The 22,539-nt window shown below is 45.8% G+C and overlaps 1 protein-coding gene across 1 annotated transcript in view; it reads left to right on the top strand.

Moving 5' to 3' along the window:
- LOC149342230 (sodium-coupled monocarboxylate transporter 1-like) overlaps nt 1-22,539 on the top strand; it is a 49,697-nt gene that overhangs the window by 4,434 nt on the left and 22,724 nt on the right. Inside the window, exons 2-6 of the mRNA XM_089542126.1 lie at nt 1,070-1,546; nt 7,352-7,417; nt 18,605-18,656; nt 19,398-19,465; nt 20,852-21,024. Of these exons, the coding sequence (XP_089398252.1) occupies nt 1,208-1,546; nt 7,352-7,417; nt 18,605-18,656; nt 19,398-19,465; nt 20,852-21,024 (698 nt within the window). The 5' untranslated portion in view covers nt 1,070-1,207. The remainder of the gene's footprint in view (nt 1-1,069; nt 1,547-7,351; nt 7,418-18,604; nt 18,657-19,397; nt 19,466-20,851; nt 21,025-22,539) is intronic.

Here is a 22,539-nt window from a genome sequence, read left to right on the forward strand (position 1 = left end):
TGATGGCACAAACCCAGAAACATCGAGACATCTTGCTCGTGTTTTACCCATCGAGATAGTGCTTTCACACGAATATATGTAAAATTTAGAGCTTAGCAGCATTACACAAATGCATTGCTTACATGCGGTTCCAAACTTGTCAAAGCTCACACTAACAATTTTTTTTTCGGTAAGTTCGGATGTGCAAAACCATCTTCTTCTCATAATCACCTTTTGATGTGTTTGAAAGGAAACTTTGAAAAATTAGCAGATGTCTATAGCGTTTCATAAAAGTAGTGATACGAGCGATAGCTCTATTAAGCATTGTTACGAATGGCCTGGCGCCTGAGTCGGTCCGGCGCGGGCCTCATCCAATGCGAGACTGAGCGACCGAGCGCCAGCGAAGCAGCTGTTATACCCCCGCTATTCACGTGGTATAGCAGCGGCGAGTTTCCGAGCGAGCTCAGCTATGGTGGCTAGATAGCTCAGCTGCGGCGCCTCTTCACAGCGAGTCACATGGTGTGACGTCACTTGCCGCACCTCCGCTCCACCCTATCAAGGTCAAACGTGCACCAAACTTGACCTTGAGAGTGCAGTGCTAAGAGTAGAGCGTTCGCTCTAAAACTAGAAGAGTAATAAGGGTTCCTGAAAACTTCCACATTAGCATATTCCCCCAACCTACTCATTATCATAGGTCGTGGTAGCTTGCTCCATCTCTTAAGAATTATCTTTTTTAAGAAGTTGAAGAACAGCCGGCCAAACATCAACAGTATATGCAGGGAAGCACTTGCGCAACCTGCCAAAAAACTATATATAAAACGTCTTTGAAGTTATGCACATGGTAAGTCAGACTTAAGTTGTGTTTAATTAGGTTCTTTACTAAAATTTCTCTTCAAAATGAACACAGTCCTTCCTCTGAGCCGAGCGTGAAGCTTAGCTGCATGGCAGACGGGGCTAGTGAAGTTGCTTTGATGGATATCTTCATCACGTCTTCCTCACTAAATCTCGGGAAAGTACCGTACTCAGGGCGATGAATCAAGTTCAAAATAAAATTACACGATGGATGACCAGCGCCCATTCGCCATCGCAGGGCTAAGTCGTAAAGCCTCACCCGGACTCTGCAGTGTGCAAAAAGAGCTGTGCCGGTGTAGAACGACAGCAGCTCGAAGGGGACACTGGAGAGGAGGCCCGATCCAGAGAGAAGCTCAAGAGCAGCAGAGGCATCCCCATGGCTTTCAGCGTGCACACGGCCGAGTACGCGGTGTTCGGCGTGCTCATGCTGGCCAACGTGCTGGTCGGCCTGTACTTCTCATTCAGCCGCCGCGCACGAGACGGCGGCTCCGGCGAGGCGTTCCTGGGCGGTCGCAGCCTGGGCGCGCTGCCCCTGTCCCTCTCCGTGCTCGCGTCCCTCGTGACAGCCGTTGGCCTGGTGGGACTGACGGCGCACTTCTACCGCTACGGCCTGCACCTGCTTTGGGCCTCGTTCACCGTCATGTTCCTGGTGCCCTTCATCAGCCGTGTAGTGGTGCCCGTCATCTACAGGCTCAGGGTCACCTCCGTCTTCGAGGTGAGTTCTCGCCCTAGCACGCGTCTTTATTCGCACAGGGATGTACGCGGAGGTCCACTGAATGTATACGGACTGTTGAGTGTACCTTTTAGACCCCCCCCCCCCCCCCCCCCACTCATCTGTAGTCCTCCTCCTGTCTATCTCCACCTCTTTGCTTTTGAGCATAAAGACCGTGCGCATTCTTCGCAGGGTGCTCTCACGTCCCTTTGTCCCACCCCGGGATAGTAATTTCAGTCCAGTGGTTGGTCCTGACTGGGCGGCTATGTTGCTCTGATATGACCTCCTCCGGACGGGTAGGCAGCTTGGAAAGCAAGGAACCGTAACAGCGCCTGCGTGAAGGAGCCCTAGCATTGTGCTGTGCACTGATGACGAAGCATTGGATTCGCAGCCAGTAGTAGTGACTGATTGCTTCTTCTGTCATGCGCTCCAGGCTTGTCATGTGGTGTCGTATTGGTTGCTCCATCACACCACTTAGAAGTCTTGATTTGCGTTCCTGTGGGGCTTACGGAAGCGGGGAGCAGAAGATGCGGGGATGTGGTGAGAGATGTCATTCTCGAAGGCTTCTGGAGGCGGATCACTATGCTGTTTAGCGGATTCCGATTCCGAGGAAGAACAAGCTCTTCTAGCTTACGAAACTATAGAATTACTGGACGGTCTTGGAAGGTAAACATAGGCCTCTGAAAAACATTCTCAGCGCAACGAGTACATTAGGTGTATCCCATATCGCTGCCTTCTCAGCGCCCTTATCACTATAAGCTTGAAGAACTGCTGAGATAGCACTCATGAAAAATCTGAAGTTCATAAGCTCGTTCAAACAGCTACTTTTGCATCGATGATCATTATGAAGGGCATGCAAACAATTTGTAAGGCCATCACTGTGAAATCCAATGAAGAAATTGATACTCGTTGCCCTAGCAACAGTGGGCGGTGACAGCCACCTGCCTTCCAGTGCCGGCAGCATGTGCCATGGAAAAGGAATGAGGTACCCCGAAATTTTTTCCAACGACACTTTTCGACACGTCTGAATACAGGTTCGACGGGCAGACCGGCATCCTTCCCGGGCAAGAGACTGAGCTGAAAACACGTTTGACACGTCGATGGCACGAATTCGAGGCACTTAGCTATGTTCAGAGAGGCAAGATTTTCTCTAAAAGTGCGGTCGAGTCAGTAGAGACGGTTTGGCGGCTTGAAGGTTCATTATGCCTTTTAGCGCAAAAAAAAGAGAGACTCCACTGACAGAAGCAGAGTGGTCAGTACGAACTAGCATTTTATTTGTCCGGCGCGTTTTCATGCAGACGTGGACATGCACTTGCATTTTGCTGTGCGTCAGCGACAAACAGCAAATATATCGCAGTGATAAGAACGGCCTGGCATGAAATCACATGGCTGACTAAAGTAAATATTGCCCTTCCATAGATAAGCACAGATGTGTCACTTATACTCATATTTCCTTTATTTTTGATGACATATGCTCCGTAAATATGCATATTACGGCTTCCGTCTACTTATTCTGATGTTTTTCAGTATTCTACTAGCCCACGATCCAGTGCCCTTTCTTTTCATGCCCCTTTTCTGCCTTTACTTCTTCTACAGCATAAAGCAGTGCACTGCTTCACTCGGTTTCTGCCAGGAATTGACGTGCAAAAACAGCGGGCATGCCAGATATGATTCTCCAATTTATCGGCCGAATATCGAAAGGACAGCCAGCATGTAGTTCTTTATTGCAGAAAAGCAAAGGCGAAGAGTTCCGGCAAACGCCAGACAGATGCTAAAGTAGAGTAAAAAGAAAAACAAATCAGAGGAGCAGAATTGCCAACCAGGCGCGATATTTGGCCTTTCGATATATCTTCAATCTGAGAAATTTAATCGCGCAACTCTCGGCTTCGGTGCGTCAAGTTAAGCGAGTCAGTCACTAAGCTGGCTCTCGGTGTGAACCAATGGGAAAATTTATGTAGTGGGAGAAATAATGCAGCGAGAGCTGCATATGCGACGTCCCGCGGTACGCACGGTCGTCCGCGACTGAAGGAGAGCAGTTAAGGGTGAGGGTGGAAGATTGGTGGAGAGGGGAATTCGCTGCGCCGGTGCGCTCGGCTCTCGTAGCAGGGAGTAGGCGAAGAAAAGCACGGTGAAAGCTGGGAAGGGAGGGGTAGCACAGCCTTGATTCTAGCAGAGATGGCGCTTCGTAAATATCACGCCGAAACGCAAAACCCGCTCGCTGAGTTTAAAGCACTGCGCGATACAGCGTAAGCATTGCGCAACTTTTTCGCGTATTTACTCTGTAGGAAAACATATGCTCACCGTTGGCTCATAAAGGCCGTTTACATAAGAGATCCCATTTGTTCGGGGACTCCTAGGAATAGAGCGTCACTACAGCATGCACGCAGAACGAAAACACTGCCTTGAGGTTTGGGTTTCCGTTTCACCCTAACTGCAAATTTCTCAAGTGAAGTATTCACTTTGTCGCAGCTTTGATGCACAACTGAGTTCCGTTGGTAGGAATGGGGAGATATCAAGAATATACTGCATTTCGGTGCCTACAGTTGTCAAGCCTAGCGAAGACGCGCAGCTGAGTTGCCGTAAAGCTGCAGGGCATTCTTGGGGGCAAATTTTCTTCCCTCAAACAAGTCATAAACAAATAACTTGTTTGTTATTATTTATTGCTATCGTATATTTATTTGACGAAACAAGCGCAAGCAAAGTCATCACTTTTGAGATGCAAGGCTTTGCTCTTATGCCGGAGAGGAGCTGCTCGAGGCAGTGCATACGCGGAGAGCCCCCCCCCCCCCCCCCCCCCCCCCCCCTCCACGGGCACTGACGCTAGGGTGGAAATTTGGGTTCCATACATCATGATCAAGAATATCGCGCACCTCCTGCCTCTTTGTTTCTTTGTCCTCGTTATTCTTTTTTTATGATGCAAATAGAGACTGGACTGGCCGTGGGCATCTTACTGATTCTACTCCGTCCAACAAAATTTCGTGCTAACTCCATTACTATAGACCTATTTCTGATAGTAAAGCTTACGTTTATGACTGAGGAGCTAAGAAAGTGGAAAACAAATTAGAGCAACTGCTAAAATATTCCGCCCAAAACGTTGAATTATCATCTGTAGCTACATTCCGCTAACATTCGCAGTGGGATACCGAAACGGATTTATTATGCAGTCACAGCAGCTCATCATCTAGTCATGTCGTTTTATTAACAGAACCTTAGATAAATTGACCTTTGTCTGGAGTTTTAGATTCTGCCTGGCCTCTCAGGTTGTAAAATATTCACGAAAGACAGGCCTGACGACCATAGAGGTGGCGATAGGCTTGCTATTCGCTGAGAAACGACTCCCAGAATATTCTGTCCTAAACTAATAACGAGTTAGAAATGACATAGGGGTGCTGTCACGCCTTATAAGCATATTTGTTTACCAGCACCCGCTATCGCGTCATTTACTAATTACCACTCACTCAATATACCTGTCTTGCTTTTCGGCCATTCTAATTGACCGAAAATGAAGAATTAAAAAATAAAATCATTGCTCTGTTCTGTTTTAACCAAGCAAAACTAAGTCGGCGCGGAACAAATATACTGTCGCGAAACACTGTACCAGTCTTAGTGAAATGTTTAGGGGAAATCCCCAAGGCGGAGTAATTTGTAATAAGGAAGTAATTACTCATTGACATCCCCCCAAACACAGCCATAAGGTTATAAAGATAAAGCTATACAGCTTTCTCAGAAATTTCGCAGCTAAAGAAAAAAATTGCCAACGATTACGTTACTTCCTAATGCGAAATTTGAGCGCAGCTCTGTTTAAGCTTTTCGATAGATTGAGGCAAAGAATTCGAGCAAGGCATGTATGTACAATTACGGACAAATTATTTTTCACACATTTTCCTTCTTCAAGATAAACTCCACTAACAGTTGTTGATTGTCATGAAAGAAGCTTTGTGGTCGGAGAAATAGATGGATATATGCTCGACTTGCTGGACCAATGCCTGATTCTCAAAGAGCAGGTCTATGCAAGTATTTCGTGAGGTTGTCACAGCCGTGGTGGGCTTACGAGCGAGAGGAACGGGATGCTATCCCGCTTAAGTGGTAAGAAATCCCTGCCTTTATATCTACATTAAATTCCCCACCCACCCTGCCACCCTGACAGTTAATGGCTGATCGCGAGAGTTCGCTCACTGTTGTCAGCGCTAACGCATGCAGCCCGCATCTCTCTCTCTCTCTTGCCCAAGTACCTATAAGCGCGATTGAGGCGTCCGCTGACCCACGGAGCGTTTTTTTCTTTCCTTAAAATGATCGGGTTGTAAAACGTTGTCAACGCCAACGCCAATGAACACAGTGAACGCCGACGGCCTATGGCTTCAGCTCCGCGTTTCTGGCACAACGTTGTCAATGCCTTCAGCACACATCTCTCTCTAATCACCCCACGTACTACCTATAATAGTGATTCAGGCGTCCACTGACGCAGGGAGCCAGCTATGCGCACTTCCTTTCCTTAAAATGGCACAACGCTGTCAATACCAACGCACGCAGAGCATATCTGTCACTACCGCCACGTAGCTTAAAGCTCGATTGAGGTGTCCACTGTTCCAAGAGGGCCGTCACGGGCCTTTCCTTTGCTTTCCAAGCTCCCGCTACATTGGTTTCGCAGCCTAAAGAGTGATTAAGGTGTCCACTGCTGGTTGCAATGGACAACGGCGACGGCGGCGGCAACGCCGCGACACGCAGAAACGGGCGCCAGAGAGCTGCGCTCTAAAATTCATCCTGGTCCGGGGTTCGAACCCGGGGCCCTCGATTCACCAGAGCAGTCTCTCTACCAACTGAGCTAACTGGGAGGGCAAGCTTATGGTAGGTGAGAGCGAACTGATCAATAACTCGAAGTGAGAACAGTGTTGGTCAGTCTACTCCACCTTGGGGGATTACCCTAAACATTTGACCAACACTGTTCCCACTTAGAGTTATTGATCAATTCGCTCTCGGCCTACGACAAGCTTGCTGTCCCGCTTAGCAAGCTCAGTTGGTAGACCGATTGCTCCGGTGAAGCGGTGGTCCCAGGTTCGAACCCCGAACCAGGACGAAATTTTCTTTAATTTTCTTTAGCCATAAGGCTACGCTGTGGTGGATTTCAATGAGTAATTACTCCCTTATTGAATGCTCGGAACTTGCGAAAGGAAGGTCAAGTTCCGGACCGCGCACGCATATGATTTTAGTAATGTAAAAGTAGCCGGCGCACGTAAAATTCGTTAATTTACCTGATCAATTGGCGGAAGAAATGTACGCCAAAAAGACCTAATACCCCGCGGTCGGCCTTCATTTATCAAGAACCTCTCCTTTGAAAACAAAGTAACATACTTCCCTTTTAAGAAGAGAAAAACATTATTCTTATTGAAATGCGGAAAAAAGAGAGGCTGTATCACCTTGCTGTGTGACTTTTACGAGCATGTGTCGCCTGCATCTGCGGTACCTATAGGCGCCTGTGTCGCAGGGGTGGATTTATGGTTGCCCGTTGATGTGGCACAGGGTGGGCGGTCTCATTTGTCACGTGTTTCTAGGATTTCTTTCCCCAAATGAATGGTGTTAAGCCTCCTGCCTCCTTCTCAATAAATCTGTCCCTGTTGTGTCGTCCTATGTGTCCCGGTGGTCTACGATGCAAGCAAAGCGCGTAGTTCTCTTTGCCGTCTTCTACGTGGCGTTTTAGTGAGCGGCTTGCTGACCGCCCCTGCCAAGCCCGCAGTTGGGCGCATCATTTTGACAAAGTCTCTGTGTGCGTAGATTAGCTTACAATGTAACCAAGCCTCTCACTGTGTGCAGTACCTCCGGCGTCGCTTCGGGAACAAGGTCGGTGTGACGGCGTGCGTCTGCTACTTCGTCTTGAACGTAAGTGTCGACAAGTGTATTCTATTTGTATAGGGGTCGCAGGGTTTGACACCTAACGGTTCAGTCAATAATCGGTGCTAGCTGCGCATACCGTTTCACGCATGTTTAGTTTGCGTTAACCACTACATGACGCGTATCTATTTCGAGAACGAGCGCAAGCAGTGAAACAGCTTAATATGCGTCCTCGAACTCTTGCTTTTACGGTTGCTGTAGTGTGGAATCTAAATGTTTACTGTCGTGTCTTTAGCGCATAAAGTGGGCGGATGCTACGCGGAACAATGAGATAGACGTATCCGTGGTTAGGTTCCTGGCTGGTGCAGCACATCTTCACGATGTCTATCCGGGAAGTACCCGCTGAGATTTAATACTTCTGAAATATGTGGCTCGGCTTGCTGTACCGCATTCCGAAGTTTTCCAGGGGGCACCGCGATGCGCATGTATGAACCCCCTCCCTTGTTTCCATTCACAAATTAATCGGCAGGGAGGAGTCGTTGAATCAGGTGGCGTGCAGTGCCGGCGTGTACGGTTTGATTAGTGATTGCATTGACACTCTGCTCACATCAGTGATATTGGATGCACCTCATGAGCTCTATAGGCAATAGAAGCGCACGGAATGATAAGCATAAAGCAAAATTGGTGCTAGTATTTTTCTTGATGTGTTTAAATAGGAGCGGAGTGGCACGAAGAACGAGAATTACACTCCAAGGCACCTGATCGGCCCGAGATGGAGCCAGGGAGCGCAGTCTCCGTTACTGGGAAGAGTTTCCACAGCAACATTAGAACAAAGATGAGACAGAAAAACAAACAAAGCTGGACAAATTTTACAGGGGGGGGGACCACGAAAGTGGCAAAATTTTATTTCATCTTCAAACCTTCTCCCTTTTGTTATATCTTGTTCATTTTTCTCCCAATAGGACAGCCTGAAACTAAGAGCAGTGGGCAGGGTCATGGGTTAGTAGATTAATTCAAGATTAACTTTTTTAACCATTATCCATTATCCATTATCCATATTAACCATATCAAGTCACTAAGGCTACCACGGCTGCTGAAGAGCCAGTCAAGAACCGCCTCTATAAGAAGGAGCCAGTTTTTGAGAATTCGGCCCAATTTTGATCGGGATCACCCCCCGTGCGATAGACGGGGCGACTTTCTCGAAGCCCCGGAAAAGTTTCCTGTACACACCGCTCATGATAAGTTCAGCCACTCTGAAGAAATGCCAATGACTTCGACGATTGTGGAAACACAGCGCCGGAGACGAACGGTTCATTAGCATTAACCGAGGCAGCCGGATGTCGTCTTTCGCGGTCCTTGGACGCTCTGTATTAAAGGCCAAGTGTAAAGTGCCCCGACCAGCTGGAATATTTCGTATTCAAATTATGTTTAAACGAGCGTTGTCTCGAGCTGCTTAGCACCGCTTAGACATCGCTCTAACGAGCAGCCTGCGCAGTCTCCGTTGCTGCTAAGTGTTTCGAAACACCTCCCATTAATAGAGACAGCGCCGCACTGCCACATTACGGAGGGTGCTGCTTCATACACTTACCAGCCAGCTTTGGGGCGTAGCTGTCACATGTCGGGGTGACGTCAGGCTGAATGCACTTATGCTTGATGAGCCTTCGCACGTTTATAAGTGTATTTCGCCGAACGATTAAAGTGTGAAGCCCTCACAGAGGGCAGCTGTCTTCTTGACGAGGATTTAGTAGTGAGATTATGCTATTTGGCTGCACAGTGTCTCAAAAACAGTCCTTCACTCAAACTTTGAGAATTGTTGTGCAGAAGTACGTTGTCGCTGACCAGAATGAAGCACGAGAGAAGCCTGTGCATGTATCAATAACCTTTCTCGCAGCAGGGTTAAGAACTTCAGCTACGATTACCAGGGGCTGCTTGAAAGCGTTGTTGGTTATCATGCCAGTTCAGCTACTATAGCAAGAGTTGAAATGCTTTGTCTTCAGGAAAATAAAAAGCTAATCGAGTCAATTTGAGATTTTAGCTACTGTTCTACATTTACTGAGAGGAATATATGGAAATAGCGTTCTATTACCATCATTCGATGGCCCTAACATCGAAAGGGGGGGATACTTTTATGCTCCTGTATTTAATGGCCAGTGCATTAGTTATCAACACTTTGGTCACAGTTTGCTTTACACTACGTCGCAGTTCCTTGAGGCCTTCTTTCTTTCAGCCATTCTTTCTCAATCTTTATTTTCTCTTTTCTTTCATTCAGTCTTTCCTTCTTACTTTCGTTCCTTTCTTCCTTTCTTTCTCAATCTTTATTTTCTCTTTTCTTTCATTCAATCTTTTCTTCTTACTTTCGTTCCTTTCTTCCTTTCTTGAAGTTTAGACTCGAATGGCTGATAGATACTCACTATGAGATTCAGATTGGTGCCACATGTTCAAACGGGCTTCAGGCGACATAAAACAAGCATTAGTTGGCGGTAATACTATGAACGGCGTTAAAATTCATCACGCAATTTACAGCTCGAAACTACAGGTCTGAACGTCCCATTACCAGGGGCTGGCTCATACCATTTTAAACTTGCATTTAACCTTGCCCCATTTTACTTGAAATCTCCGGATTTGTGTGCACGCCGATCGTTGCAACTTTTCTTTTCCCGCTGTCCATCAAATTAGCACTGCCGGTATAAGTCAGCAGGATAAACTGGTTGTGATATCTGCGACAAACACTGGCCGGTGCACCATAGGCGATTCACTGATTTTCCTGGCTTCATTAGAGGTTCCCTAAAGAGGATTCTGAGCTCGTCTTTTTACCGTGGGAACTCGATCTGCAAGCTCCGAGCATTCTTAGGAACTTAGAATTATTTTCCTGAGAGGCCGATTTTCCTATTAAATTGAATTAAACGTCCCGACTCCCGCCATTTTTTTTTTAACACACCTCCGAAAAAAGAGGAGGCAGCCAATGCAAGGAGTGCCTTTCAACCAGCTGCGTGGCGGCTTGCCGCTCTGCCATTGGCGGAGTGATACGTATAGATATCGGCGAAAACAAAGAGTCCACGCGTAGTTTTATTTCCGTGGGCGTAATTTGCGGCTATGTAGTGTGCAACTGAAATCATTTATTCATGGAAATGAAAAAAAAAATAAAAGCGAAAGCGAAGCCACCCCGCGACTGGCTGAAAGGAACTCCACGCGTTGGCTGACTCCTCCTCTTTTCAGAGGTGAGTAAAAAAAAAAAGAAAAAGGCGGGAGCCGGGACCTTTGATTCGATTTAATAAGGAAATCGGCCGCACAGGACAATAGTTCGAAGTTTCAAAGTGTGCTCGGAGAGTGTAGATCGGGTTCCCGCGGTAAAATTACGATTTCAGATTCCTCTTTAGTGCAGCTTTAAAATACCCGAATACCGAACTCGTCAGTCGCTCACGAAAGGTCGGCGTAGCATCTGCGGCAGAATGAGGGCTTGCTTTCGGATTAGTTGACGCATTGTTCTATGCGAGTTTCAAGCTAAACGTGCCATCAGAAGCTCGAGGCTACGGCGAGCGCCGGCTATCATAAAAATAATGAGCACACCAAATACAGACCCAGCACAGCACAACAGTAACAGGTTCATAATTGCTCTTCGAGTGTAATGTATCTAAAGGTCTTATGAATGTCTGTTGATACAGCAGCTGTGAACTTTCATCGGAGAATATTTAATCTGTCGAGAGTAGTGTGTCATGTGGGTGTACGTTTTAATTAATTTTTATACTCCAATATCTGGATGTCGGAATTATAGCACGAAGGGAAACCAAGGCGGTTTCATAAAACAGGCAAAAGTAAATAATGTAATTCCAATACAAGTTAAAGCACGGGAGTGGCCAGCGTCAGCAATACAATCATTTTAACACGACGTCAGAAATAATAAAGATAGAAATATACAATAAAACAGCAACGTTACAAATGCAACAACACAAACTAGCACTCTGCGAACAACGTCAGTGCCTCTTGGGGCACTTCATTGTTCTTTACTAGAACTCCAGCTCGTCACTGTGTAACGTGACCGGTTCTTAACGTGCACGCTAGAGCAACCCATTGCTTTGCGCCAATGCAAAGTTCATAAGCCGTATGACCTGAGTTTGACACCAACCAAAAGAATGAAAGGGTTGACAGATGAATCATCGCACGCCGGGTATAGATGTCACTGACATCGAGAACCCTCCAGACGGAGATCTGTGGTTGGGAGCAAGCGGGGGCCCATCTTCTGAGAGGTGGCTGCCTTCTTTTGAGTTTAAGGAATTAATGATGGATTTCAGTACGACGCTAAACTTAAAAGTCGTTCACCAGCTGCTCTACCGACAGTGGTGGATTAGCGATTTAAATGTGGCGCTGTCCGCGACACTTCTGACAGATCTATAGGAATAAAAAATTATCATGAACAATAGCTGGACTTGATACGCTATTAGAAAGGCAAACGGGCTTCGTGCACTAAATGTCTCCCGCACAGCGTGCCAAAGACATAAGTCTCGGGAAGCGTATTTTCTTTACGCGCTTTTAGTGGAATGACCTGCAGAGGGCACTTTAGTTCATGGTCTGCGGGATATTTTTGGTTCATACTAAGCCTAAGATGTGTAAATGGGAGTAACTGATCAACTATGTCCTAACGCCGAATGATTAGTCTGTGCGGAGACCAACTGTCTTTGACGTATCTATGTAAGTCTTCGACTGAGGAACGGTTGGTCTTTTGCGGGAGTAACGGTTGTGGCAATGCAGTTATTCTACCAAACGAAAAACCACTGCGGCACATTTAGTGGTTTCTGTCTCAGAGTGCGCAGCGAACGGCTGTTAAAGGGAGCTCGACCACGATGGGCTTCGTTGACCCGCGAACAAATGCCCAGCTGCACTGCAGTACGAGCGTTCCTCTTGTGCCCATGGCCGTTCCGTCTTTGCAGCTCAGAGCGGTGGTCGCGTGGGGCTACTCGTATGCTTCTAATGGTTAGCTCAAAATGTGGTTTAATATGGTATGGGATATGGTAATATGGCGTTGTATGGTGTGGTGCGGTGTGGTGTGTGGTTATAGTATGGTGTTAGTGTTGGTGTAGTGTAGTGTGGTGCGGTCTGGTGTGGTGTGTGATTATGGTATGGTGTTGGTGTGTGAAGAATCCGCACCATACAGAGCTGTGGCAGGGCCAAGACAACGTTTATTGCTTTGATGCGTGTTAATATAGGCGTTGTGCGAAACGGTTAGAGAAGGAGTGTGAGCAGGAGGACAGTGGAGATAACTCTTGCCGTAAGCTGGCGTGGCGTCATTCCAATGTAGCAGTGTGGTGTGGTGTGGTGTGATGTGGTGTGGTGTGGTGTGGTGTGGTGTGGTGTGGTGTGGGGTTGGTGTTGGTGTGGTGTGATGTGGTGAGGTGGGGTGTGCTGTGTGGTTATGGTATGGCGTTGGTGTTGGTGTGGTGTGGTGGGGTGTGCTGTGTAGTTATGGTATGGCGTTGGTGTTGGTGCGGTGGGGTGGGGTGTGCTGTGTGGTTATGGTATGGTGTTGGTGTGGTGTGTGGTTATGGTGTTGATGTGATGTGATGTGATGTAGTGTGGTGTGGTGTGCTGGGGCGTGGTGTGCGGTTATGGTATGGTGGTGGTTTTGGTGTGGTGTGGTGTGGTGTGGTGTGGTGTGGTGTGGTGTGGTGTGGTGTGGTGTGGTGTGGTGTGGTGTGGTGTGGCGTGGTATGGTGTGGTGGGGTGGGCTGGGCTGTGGCGTGGTGCGGTGGGCTAGGGTGTAGTGTGATGTGTTGTGGTGCATTGGAGCCTCGAAGCTAAACGTGGGTTGCGGGTCTGTGGAGTGCTTTGATCCTCCAGAAGTTCTTTAACTTGCAATGTTATGGTATCGCAGAACGCAGTGGCGAATATGCAATTTGCCTCAATCACAATACGGCCCCTCGGTCGGCATTCGATCCTGCTACTCTGCGATCGGCAGCCAAATACACTTTGCCCACTTAGCCACCCCTGCAGGTGATGGTTGAGAGAATGGGCCTGAGCGATTAATAGCGTGAGGTGCATTCAGAGGGCAGAAGGAGGCAAATAAAAGTAATCCAGCCAGAATTTAGATTGGTAATACTGTCAAAAATATTAGAGGATCAGAACGGTTTCCAATGCGATCCATAACCCTGTATGACAACAAGAGACTATAATCGAATCTTTATAAACCTACGCAAATCGTTTTAGGAATTTATCTCATTATTCAAACAGGAAAAAAAAAACAAATTTATAACAACCTTAAGGAGGCCCAGCTGCTTAGATCCAAGTAGGCATGCTTCATTTTTTGTTTTCTTTTTGTAGTTTGGCGCAAGTTAACAATGGACATTCCTCAGATAACAGGAAAATGCATATGTGCCCAGATAAAATTCTTCTTCTACGTGCTCTGGCCACCGCAGAGCAGTGCGCGCACTTTCAAAATGTCACCACAAGGAACACTTTAATCATGGTTATTTCCGATGTCAAAATCCCGACGCTTTCCCCTCTTCCATAGGGTCAATACACTTGAAAAACGGCGGAGGCCCGTTACGCATGAAAATTACATTCTTCCGCTGTGGGCTATGGCGTGCACGTCGTTCGTGGAAATGACTGCCCCAGAGGAAATACATGATTTATTATTTTTCAGCTCGCCTTAATGTCGCATATAGTAGGTTTTGAGAATTAATTATTAGCAGTTAGTCCTTCCTCAATGACTCTGCGCTCATTGGAAGCTTATTTGCTAAACAGTGATCGGAAAATGTGTTTAACTTTGAAGGCATTTTGTACAAAATTGTGTGCGCGTTGCGAATGGTGTGAATTGTGCTCAAGCTAGAACTTCTTTCTTCGCTTTAGGCGAATTTTTGTATCTCCCACGTTTAAAATGGGGAGATTTTTTGTGCAAAATAGGGAACGCAGCAAAAAAAAAAGCGTACCACAAAACAGTGAGCTTGGTTGCACGCCGTTCGCCATTTTCTTGCTGTCAGGTTTATCCCCTAGTACTATTTACTTTTGTGGATTTCTCGGGCCCGTACAGAGAGAATCATGTTAGAAATTCTATTCAACGCTGAAAAGCCTCGCCAGAGATTTGACAGAAATGTGCTTCGTGTTCAAAGCGTCCAACAAAATTCTCTGAGATGTCCCGTATGACAATATCATAGACATAGGAGATAGTTCGCCTGTGATCTGCAAGGACAGCCTCGCAAACTTCTGCTTTCGATTGCCGTGTTGTGCTTGTTGACGTTCTTGTCCGGAACGCTCACCGTCGCCGTCACAGATGTTCGTCCGTCTTTGTAGTGTTTGTACGAAAAAAAGTGGTAGTGTTTTAACGTAGCTAAACCAAGTATAGAGGTGGGAAAGCATGTGTTTAGCCTGGTTGACTCATGGTTTTGCTTTGCTGGGCCGTCGGCACGTCTGGCGACGGTATTAGACTCAGGTTAAGCTGACCTCATCTGCCCGCGTCGCAGATGGACGTTGATGAAAATGTGCAATGCACAGTGCGAGAGTGTGCTGCAGCTTAACACCAGGCGTGGTCGTCTGCGGCGACAGCATAGTGCAGTGGCCAGCGAAGCTGATTTGTCGCGCCGCTGCGGGTTCTAAACCCAATTGCTCAATATTCACTTTATTTCTGCATGGGCTGTTAATATTCTAGGTTTCGCCAAGGTGACCTTCAAAGTCAACTCCACACAAACTCAGTGAGCCGTTTAGATCTCGTGGAGTGGTGCTTTCACACTAAAATAAAAAAAAAAATCTTTCTTTGGCTCATGGCATTGCCTCCGATAGCTTCCTTCAGCATACGATAGGTTTCTGCAGCAGTTCTGGTAAGTTTGATAAAAAGCTTGAAGCATATTCTGTGCTCCTTGAAGTCCGCTATATCCGCTGAAAACAAATGCAATGAATCGCTGAAACTTAACCTTGGGAAAACCGCACTGAGGAAAACAGCGCGTCCTCTCAGATGCACGGCTGTCGTCCCACTGATACACAAGGCAGACTACTCGCCAGGGCAGCCTGCCGGGGCAGGGCAGGGCAGGGGAACGGCGTACTGCACTCAGTTCACGTGCACTGCTTCAATTCCTAAAAATTTTTGTGTAGCATCTTGTATAACCGACGTTTAGGAAGTTGCTACTTTGACTAGCAACGCATATTGGCGAAGCTTAACATATCTATAAGACGTGAACTCCGAGTCGTTGTATCTCTTCAGAAAAGTTTACACGGATGATTGGACTGCCCAGATCTGAACGCCACACTTCATTTATACAGTGGCCAGGCAAAGCGCAAAGAACCATGACCCTTTTATGCTTGAGTAAGAACGGCAAGCTGAGCGAGTTGGTATGACGGCTAATGGTAGTGAACAGCGCGAAATACAGGGACAAGGGAGACGCAACAGGACAAGTGTTGTGTCTCCCTTGTCCCTGTCTTTCACGCTGTTCAGCACCGTTAGCCCTTTATGCTGACTGCCGTAAATGTTGCTCTCTTTCATCTCGCATTCAACGCAGGCTTAATACAAACGCTTTGTTCAACAATCCAGCTATTTTAGTTCTAATGCCTAGCTTCGACATGCATGGTCCTATATATTTATGCTTAAAATACTACATAATGGTCGCTTGTACCTCACGCATGCCTGATATCCTGTTCTGAGTTTATGTAGTGTTTAATCGTGCACCACTGCCTACGCAGGAATGCTGTTTGGGGCTCCTAAAGTACTAAAATAAATTTAAAAATAGATAAGCATAAGCAAATATTGAAAGCTGTTTTCCCAAAATTAGTACATAAGCTGTGGCTCAAATATCCGACGTATTGTAAATTTATATCTATTTGTGAGCATATTTTTTTTTACAACAGACTGCAGCAGTTCAGTATCCACAAAAGTGTTGCAATATAAACAGTCTTTTCCTTGTCGTTACTGAATATATGCCGTCGTACATTGAGTAGAACAACGATATAAATAGGATTGTTACAAAAGGCATGCTAGATGTAGGTTGTGCATTTACTTGTCTTAAAATACTAAAACAAGTGCGTTGGTGTAATTTTGCTGTAAGTTTTTAATTATTTATTATTTAGGTATAGCAACAGTCCGGACCCCAAGAAAGCGATCTTATCATGCAAGTAAATGACATGCGTTAAAATTACACTAATTCCAAGGAAATTATTAAGGTAGTAGTGTTTCATCACTGCAGCGAATCCTTCACCATCTTGGGCATCGGAGTTGGCTCCCATGAAAATCTGCGGTGCCGTCAACATATCCTACCTATCTAAGCTGTTAAGAAATAGAAACTATATAATAATATTGTGATAAAGAATGAACGGAAATGACGTTAAGATGCAATCTACAGCAATATGCTGTGCAAAACTTTTGATGCCCCATTTCAGATCACTGCGGAAAATATTTGAAAGGAATTAACACAGCGCGAACAAGGACGCAGGACAAGAAAGAGAAGTACACAACACAGGCGCTGTCTTGCAACTAAACATTTATTGAGAAGGAATCCAAATATATCAGCTGAGAATACGGCGCATGCCCAGCAATCATACGAGGCAGTGAACTCAAGATTCAACCATGACGCTCTTTGATACGACCTGGGATACTTGATGAGCTACTCAGGAAACATACTTTTGTATCATTCAGTGTGATAGAGGGCGTGCTGATGCATGTGCCTGTTGTCTTTCTGATGGGAAAATACACCACAGCCTCTCTCGTGGGTTGGTAACGCTGCCGGTAAAGTACCACAGTTTCTTCAAATTTTGGCTTACAGTCCTTTCTTTCCACACTCAGCGCAGTGTTTTGACGCGTCTGACGATTCTTTTTCGTGCTGTTTAAGGCGATTATTCGAACACATGGTCTCCCTAATCTATACGTCACATGTATTGTCAGACATGTATACGTATATCCCTATATACCTTCTGATATCTGACATGTATACCTTTTGACATAAGAAAAAAGATTGTAAGCAAAACAAAAAAATAACATGTGAGAAGGCATACATTGGACACACCAGACGCTGTTTGAGTATTCGCCTGAAAGAGCACGAAAAAGCTTCCTACGACGTGTCAAAACACTGCGCTGAGTGTGAAAAAAGGATCCTAAGCTAAAATGTGAAGAAACTTACCGGTACCGTTACCAACGCCCGAGGGAGATTGTGGAGAATTTTTTTATCAGAAAGACATGCGCTGCATCAGCATGCACTCTATCACACAGTATGGTACTCGCACTGTACACTCACGCTGTATGATATAACGCACTGTATGATGTATGATACATAAACACGGCAGACGTCCTGTGTAGCTCTTGATGTGTCACAGGTCGTATCAAAGAGCGTCATAGTTAAATATTGAGTTGATTGTCTCGTATTATTGCTGGACATGCGCAAAATTCCCAGGCGATATAAGCTGATACCTTCTCAATAAAATTTTAGTTGCGAGACAGCGCCTGTGTTGTGTACTTCTCATGCTTCGTCCTGCGTCCACGCTGTGTTTTTGTCCTGAAAAATGATAGTCACCAACGAGACCTAGTTGCATTCCTACTGCAGCAAATTATGACAAAGTAATGGGACTTAGCACTGCAAGGAAACTGCTCATCAAGGTTTTCGCTATCATCGTAGTCATAGAGCTTTGCTATAGGAGTGTTTTACTATGGGATGCAGTCAAATGCTTTAGTACCGCCGGTACACGTACCCAGAATTAGTGCTTTATCTTGATGCTCGTGAACTTTAAAGTCTCTTGGTTTTTCTGAAGAGAACTCAAAGGATTGTCTTATTAAAACGATTACTATGCAGACGAAATAAGTGAATTACTGTCTTAAACCGTGACCGTATACTGCAGCGTGAGATTTTTTTGAAAATTTGCGACATAAATAATTCGTTGCAGTTGCAGTCTGCAACGACATTGTCGACAGACACTCCAAGTATTAAGACCAGAGGCCTGTCAGGTTCCCAGGCTTGATGCTGCAACGTTCTTACCGCGGAACAAGGGCAGCAGTCTAGTTTTACAAAAAAAAAAAGTGAATGTAAAAGTGACCAGATTAACCGTATGAGTACACCTCTGATCTAACTGCTGCCTATTACACTGAGAAAGTGGGGTGACTTACTGATTTACTGACTAATCGTTTAATTAAAAGGTTTGATACTTATGTATCGGCTGCAAGGCAAACACATTTAGTGCACAAACCATTTGGTAGTGCTTATTAATACGCTTTAGAGAACGACAATTAACATCATTGTTTCCATGCTTGTGTTTCTAATCCTTTCTGCGCAGCAAATGCAAGGAGCAATCAGCATCTTTGCAGCAGGGGTCGCCGTAGCAATGAGTAAGCTTTCTTTTTTTCCCTTCGGGAATATGCACGCGACTGCTTCGTTCTCGATGAGATGATGGGGATAATATATTTAATTGAGATCAAAGCAATGAGTGGCAATTTTAAGAAAATTGTGCGACTCGCGATCCCGTGTGTGAAAAAGCAAGTCGCTTTGCTTCTATGTAGACTAAAAACAGCGGCAGCTGTTTACCCGGTTATTTGTTAGTAAATAGCAGAATAAACTGTTCAAGACTGCTCAGCCAGCCGGCTGGTAATAAGCACCGTTCTGCCTCTCTGAAGATGTTTTACACTGCTAAAGCTGGATTTAGCGCTTTCGGCCCGGACGCCCGTGTGGACATTTTTCATGCGATATTATTAAAATCCTCATTGGTAAAAAAGGTGCCATCAGTCAAAATTTTTTCATTGGCAAGATAAAAGTGACGTCACGAGACCGGACATGACATCACTTCCGGTAAAGGTATCAACAGCTTTTAATGCTATGGCATTGCCAACATGTACGGTGATTAGGTGCACCTGTGAATTTTTTTTTTAAACTCTTGATGATTGTCAACATCTACACATAGGGCACGCGTTTAAAGATTAATATAGTCAAGGTTGCGTGTGTCTATCGTTTCCCTGCTGTCCTGTTAATTAGCGTTGCCTGTTTCAAGTCGACTTCCATGACTCTCCTTCGCATGCCGGCGCTGGTCAAGTCGACAGCGATATTTCAATAACGGACTGCCTTCTTGCCTGCAGCTTTCCACCTGCCGCTGATGTGGTGTTGCGTAGTAATAGGTTTTGCTGGCACCATATACACCGCACTGGTGAGTACTCACTCTCATTTTACTTTCCCTTTCCCCTTCACCAGTGTGGAGTAGCAGGCTAGGGTCACCTTACCGCTGGCCGACCTTTCCACCTTTCATTAAACTACTTTCTATCTCCCTCTCTCACTGTTTCTTTTACTTTTTGTCCTTTGCTCCACTTTCTATGAGCCCAAGTTTTTTTCATTGGTCAGCCGTCTGTGCGTTTTAAGCAGCCGGCATTCCGCTCAGCGGCATTTGCTTCGGTATACGCTCAGCACTTGCTTTCTATAGACCACTCTTATAGTAAACTACGACACATCTCCGACAAAAACTCTCCAACCAACGGATCCAAGCAGGCTCCGAAAAGTTGGGATTTAAATTCAAAAAGTTGTGGTTTGAGATATTCGCAGTTTACTATAAGTTGTCAAACCCAGACAGACAAGCAATTCTGTAGAGATATCTAATTTTTTATGACTCCCTCTGAGCGCTCCAGCTCCAGAAATTCAATTTCAATTTAAATTCAATCTGTTCTCCAGTTATACACTGGAACGTTCTCCGGGCTAAAAGGACCGACTGGGCCTTGACTGAGTCCCGTTTACAGAGCAGCGACAGGCAGTATATAGGGAGAAATGCCATTGGAAATGGAATCCCATTCGCTCTTGAAGGCATTAAAAAAAATCAGGTACACATGTCTCTCGGACTAAATGGGAACGCTTTGGACGATGTCAGAAATGTTAATAGAAAAAAAAAAAAGACTGCCATTGGGTGATCTGCAGACATAATTATTGTTATAGTGAAGTGTTATATTATATGAAAAAATAGCGTTCATAGACGGTTTCCCGCTCAAAAATGCTTTTGTCCAGAATTATTCGGTATAATTAGGAGAGAACTCCGTGATTGGTTCGTATGAGTGTCGTCAACCATCATAGTTAAAGAGGCTACAAAAACACCTATGGTAACCAACTAGGAAACTGCCCAAATATTCAGAACGGCGTGAATTAACGTACGGGAGGGACACTGCGCAAAAAAAGTGATTTCACACGCACATCATACGCACTTTTCAGACCGTGTTATGCACGCTCGGAAATGATCCCACTTGATCCTGAAGTAAGCACATCCGCTTACGTTTATGGTGTCTTGGGCAACACTGTCAGAACTGTAGATTGATACACGGAAAACATCATACAAAGACACCTAAGTCTTGCCAGCTAGCCCACATCCAACCGCTTTTAAACCACACGTGGTCATATACGCAACGTGCGCTCATAATGATGTGTAGGGCTTTATCGTTCCGTATGTGAGTTCTGAAATGCGGAGCGCAAACGTGAGGCCGCGATAATATCTTTCTGCAATAAAACAATGAAAGAGAGCAATCAGCACGGGTCGTTGTGCTCGCTGCTCCTGCAGGGTGGCCTCCGCGCTGTGGTGTGGGCGGACGTCGTGCAGGGGGTGCTCATCCTGGTGTGCCCGCTCACCATCCTGGCCAAGATCATCCACGACTCGGCCAGCGACCCCTCGGAGGACGCCTCTGTCCTGAGGCGGCCCTTCAGTGACATCGACATGAGGCCCTACCTCTTCCGGTGAGTATTTAGCCCCGATAGAGCACCTTGGTGGAACAACGGCCTCGAATACAGGACAGTTTCAGGACTACTTACATCTAAGAACCCCCTCCTCCCCCATCTCCCTCGTTCTTTTTTTTTTTTTCGAAATCAGCCTCCTAATCGCAGGCTGTTTGTAATCATGTCCATCATTTTTTAACAAAAATTTTGAAAATTGGAAAATTGTAAATACTTTTATGGAAATATTGAAGGTAATGGTCAATTCATCTGACATGTAGCAAAATCTTTCCTTTAAAGCTTTTCCACCGACCGCTTTGAATATTTAAGACTACCATAGAAAACTAATGGAGAACTCTTTTAACGATGGGAAAAACGTCAATAGAAAACAAAAAGCAAGACTGCCGTCGGGTGATCTAGGGATATATTGATTGTTATAGTGAAATCTTGCATTACATGAAAGAACTGCGTTCATAAAGGGTTTCCCGCTCAAAAATGTTTTTGTCCAGAAGTGTTGGGTATAACTCGCATGTACAAGTCTTGGTACAAGTCTTCGGGCCGCATGTTTTGGTTTTGGGCCGCATAATGGCGCACTTCTGGAAATGTACTACAAATTCCAAATTGTATTCAAAGACGAGAACAATGGTTCTTCTGATCCTACAGAGCTTTAGAAATATCACGGTTGCCATGAGTGTCCAACTATACATATACGCCTGAAAAACAAACCATGTGGTTGTATGTATGTACAGTTGTATGAGCCATCATTTGAGAAAACTAGGGGCCTCTGGCACTCCTAAGCTCTCCAAATAGTGAGCAGAACTGTCATTGCTCTTTTATGCAGCATCTGAGAGGCAACAGTTGTACAGGGCCACGTAGAATGGATAAGTGTTCTCTGTAGCGCAAACCAAAGTAGCTTCCGTATTTAGGACAGCCGCTGTGCTGGTCCACTCAACATCATTTTCTCCCGTTTTTCTCGCCCTTCGCAGAGATAGCCAGGGCTGCGTGGAGCTACGCGCTGAACGAGAAAAATATCTGAACCGCAGTAGCGCGCCAGCTTGATGTCAATTATGTCTGCATAGTCGCCACAGGTAAATATTGCAGTCGAAAGCGTCCAGATGGAGAGGACCGCCAGGAGTAAGAACTAAAATACAACCTTGAAAAATGCCTACCTCGCCATTGAGAGCAGGCGAAACCATGAAACATTTGAATGTATATGATGTACGGTGGTAGTTCAGAGCCATATGACTCGGTGTGATGAAGTCCAGTGAGTGTTAAGTCTGACGTCCCTGCTTAACTCCTGTTCAAGATCTCCCAAGCGAGTTCCTCCGTTGCTAAGCTTCCTGAGCGAACACGCACCCACTGTGTCGTTCTTTAGTTCCAGCTAGAGATCCCCAATGGCCGGAGTTCTTAGTGTAGCTGCGAAGTCTGCTTTGTTCCGTCAGTGTCACTATACTTGATACCTGTGGAATACACCATGGCGTTTTAACAGCGATCTCCCCTGTCCTTTCTTGCTGTCGCTCCCGTCTATACTTCTCCTCA

The sequence above is a fragment of the Amblyomma mixtum genome, chromosome 5 (genome assembly GCF_055824585.1).
Source record: "Amblyomma mixtum isolate Tamu chromosome 5, ASM5582458v1, whole genome shotgun sequence".
NCBI lineage: Eukaryota > Metazoa > Arthropoda > Arachnida > Ixodida > Ixodidae > Amblyomma > Amblyomma mixtum.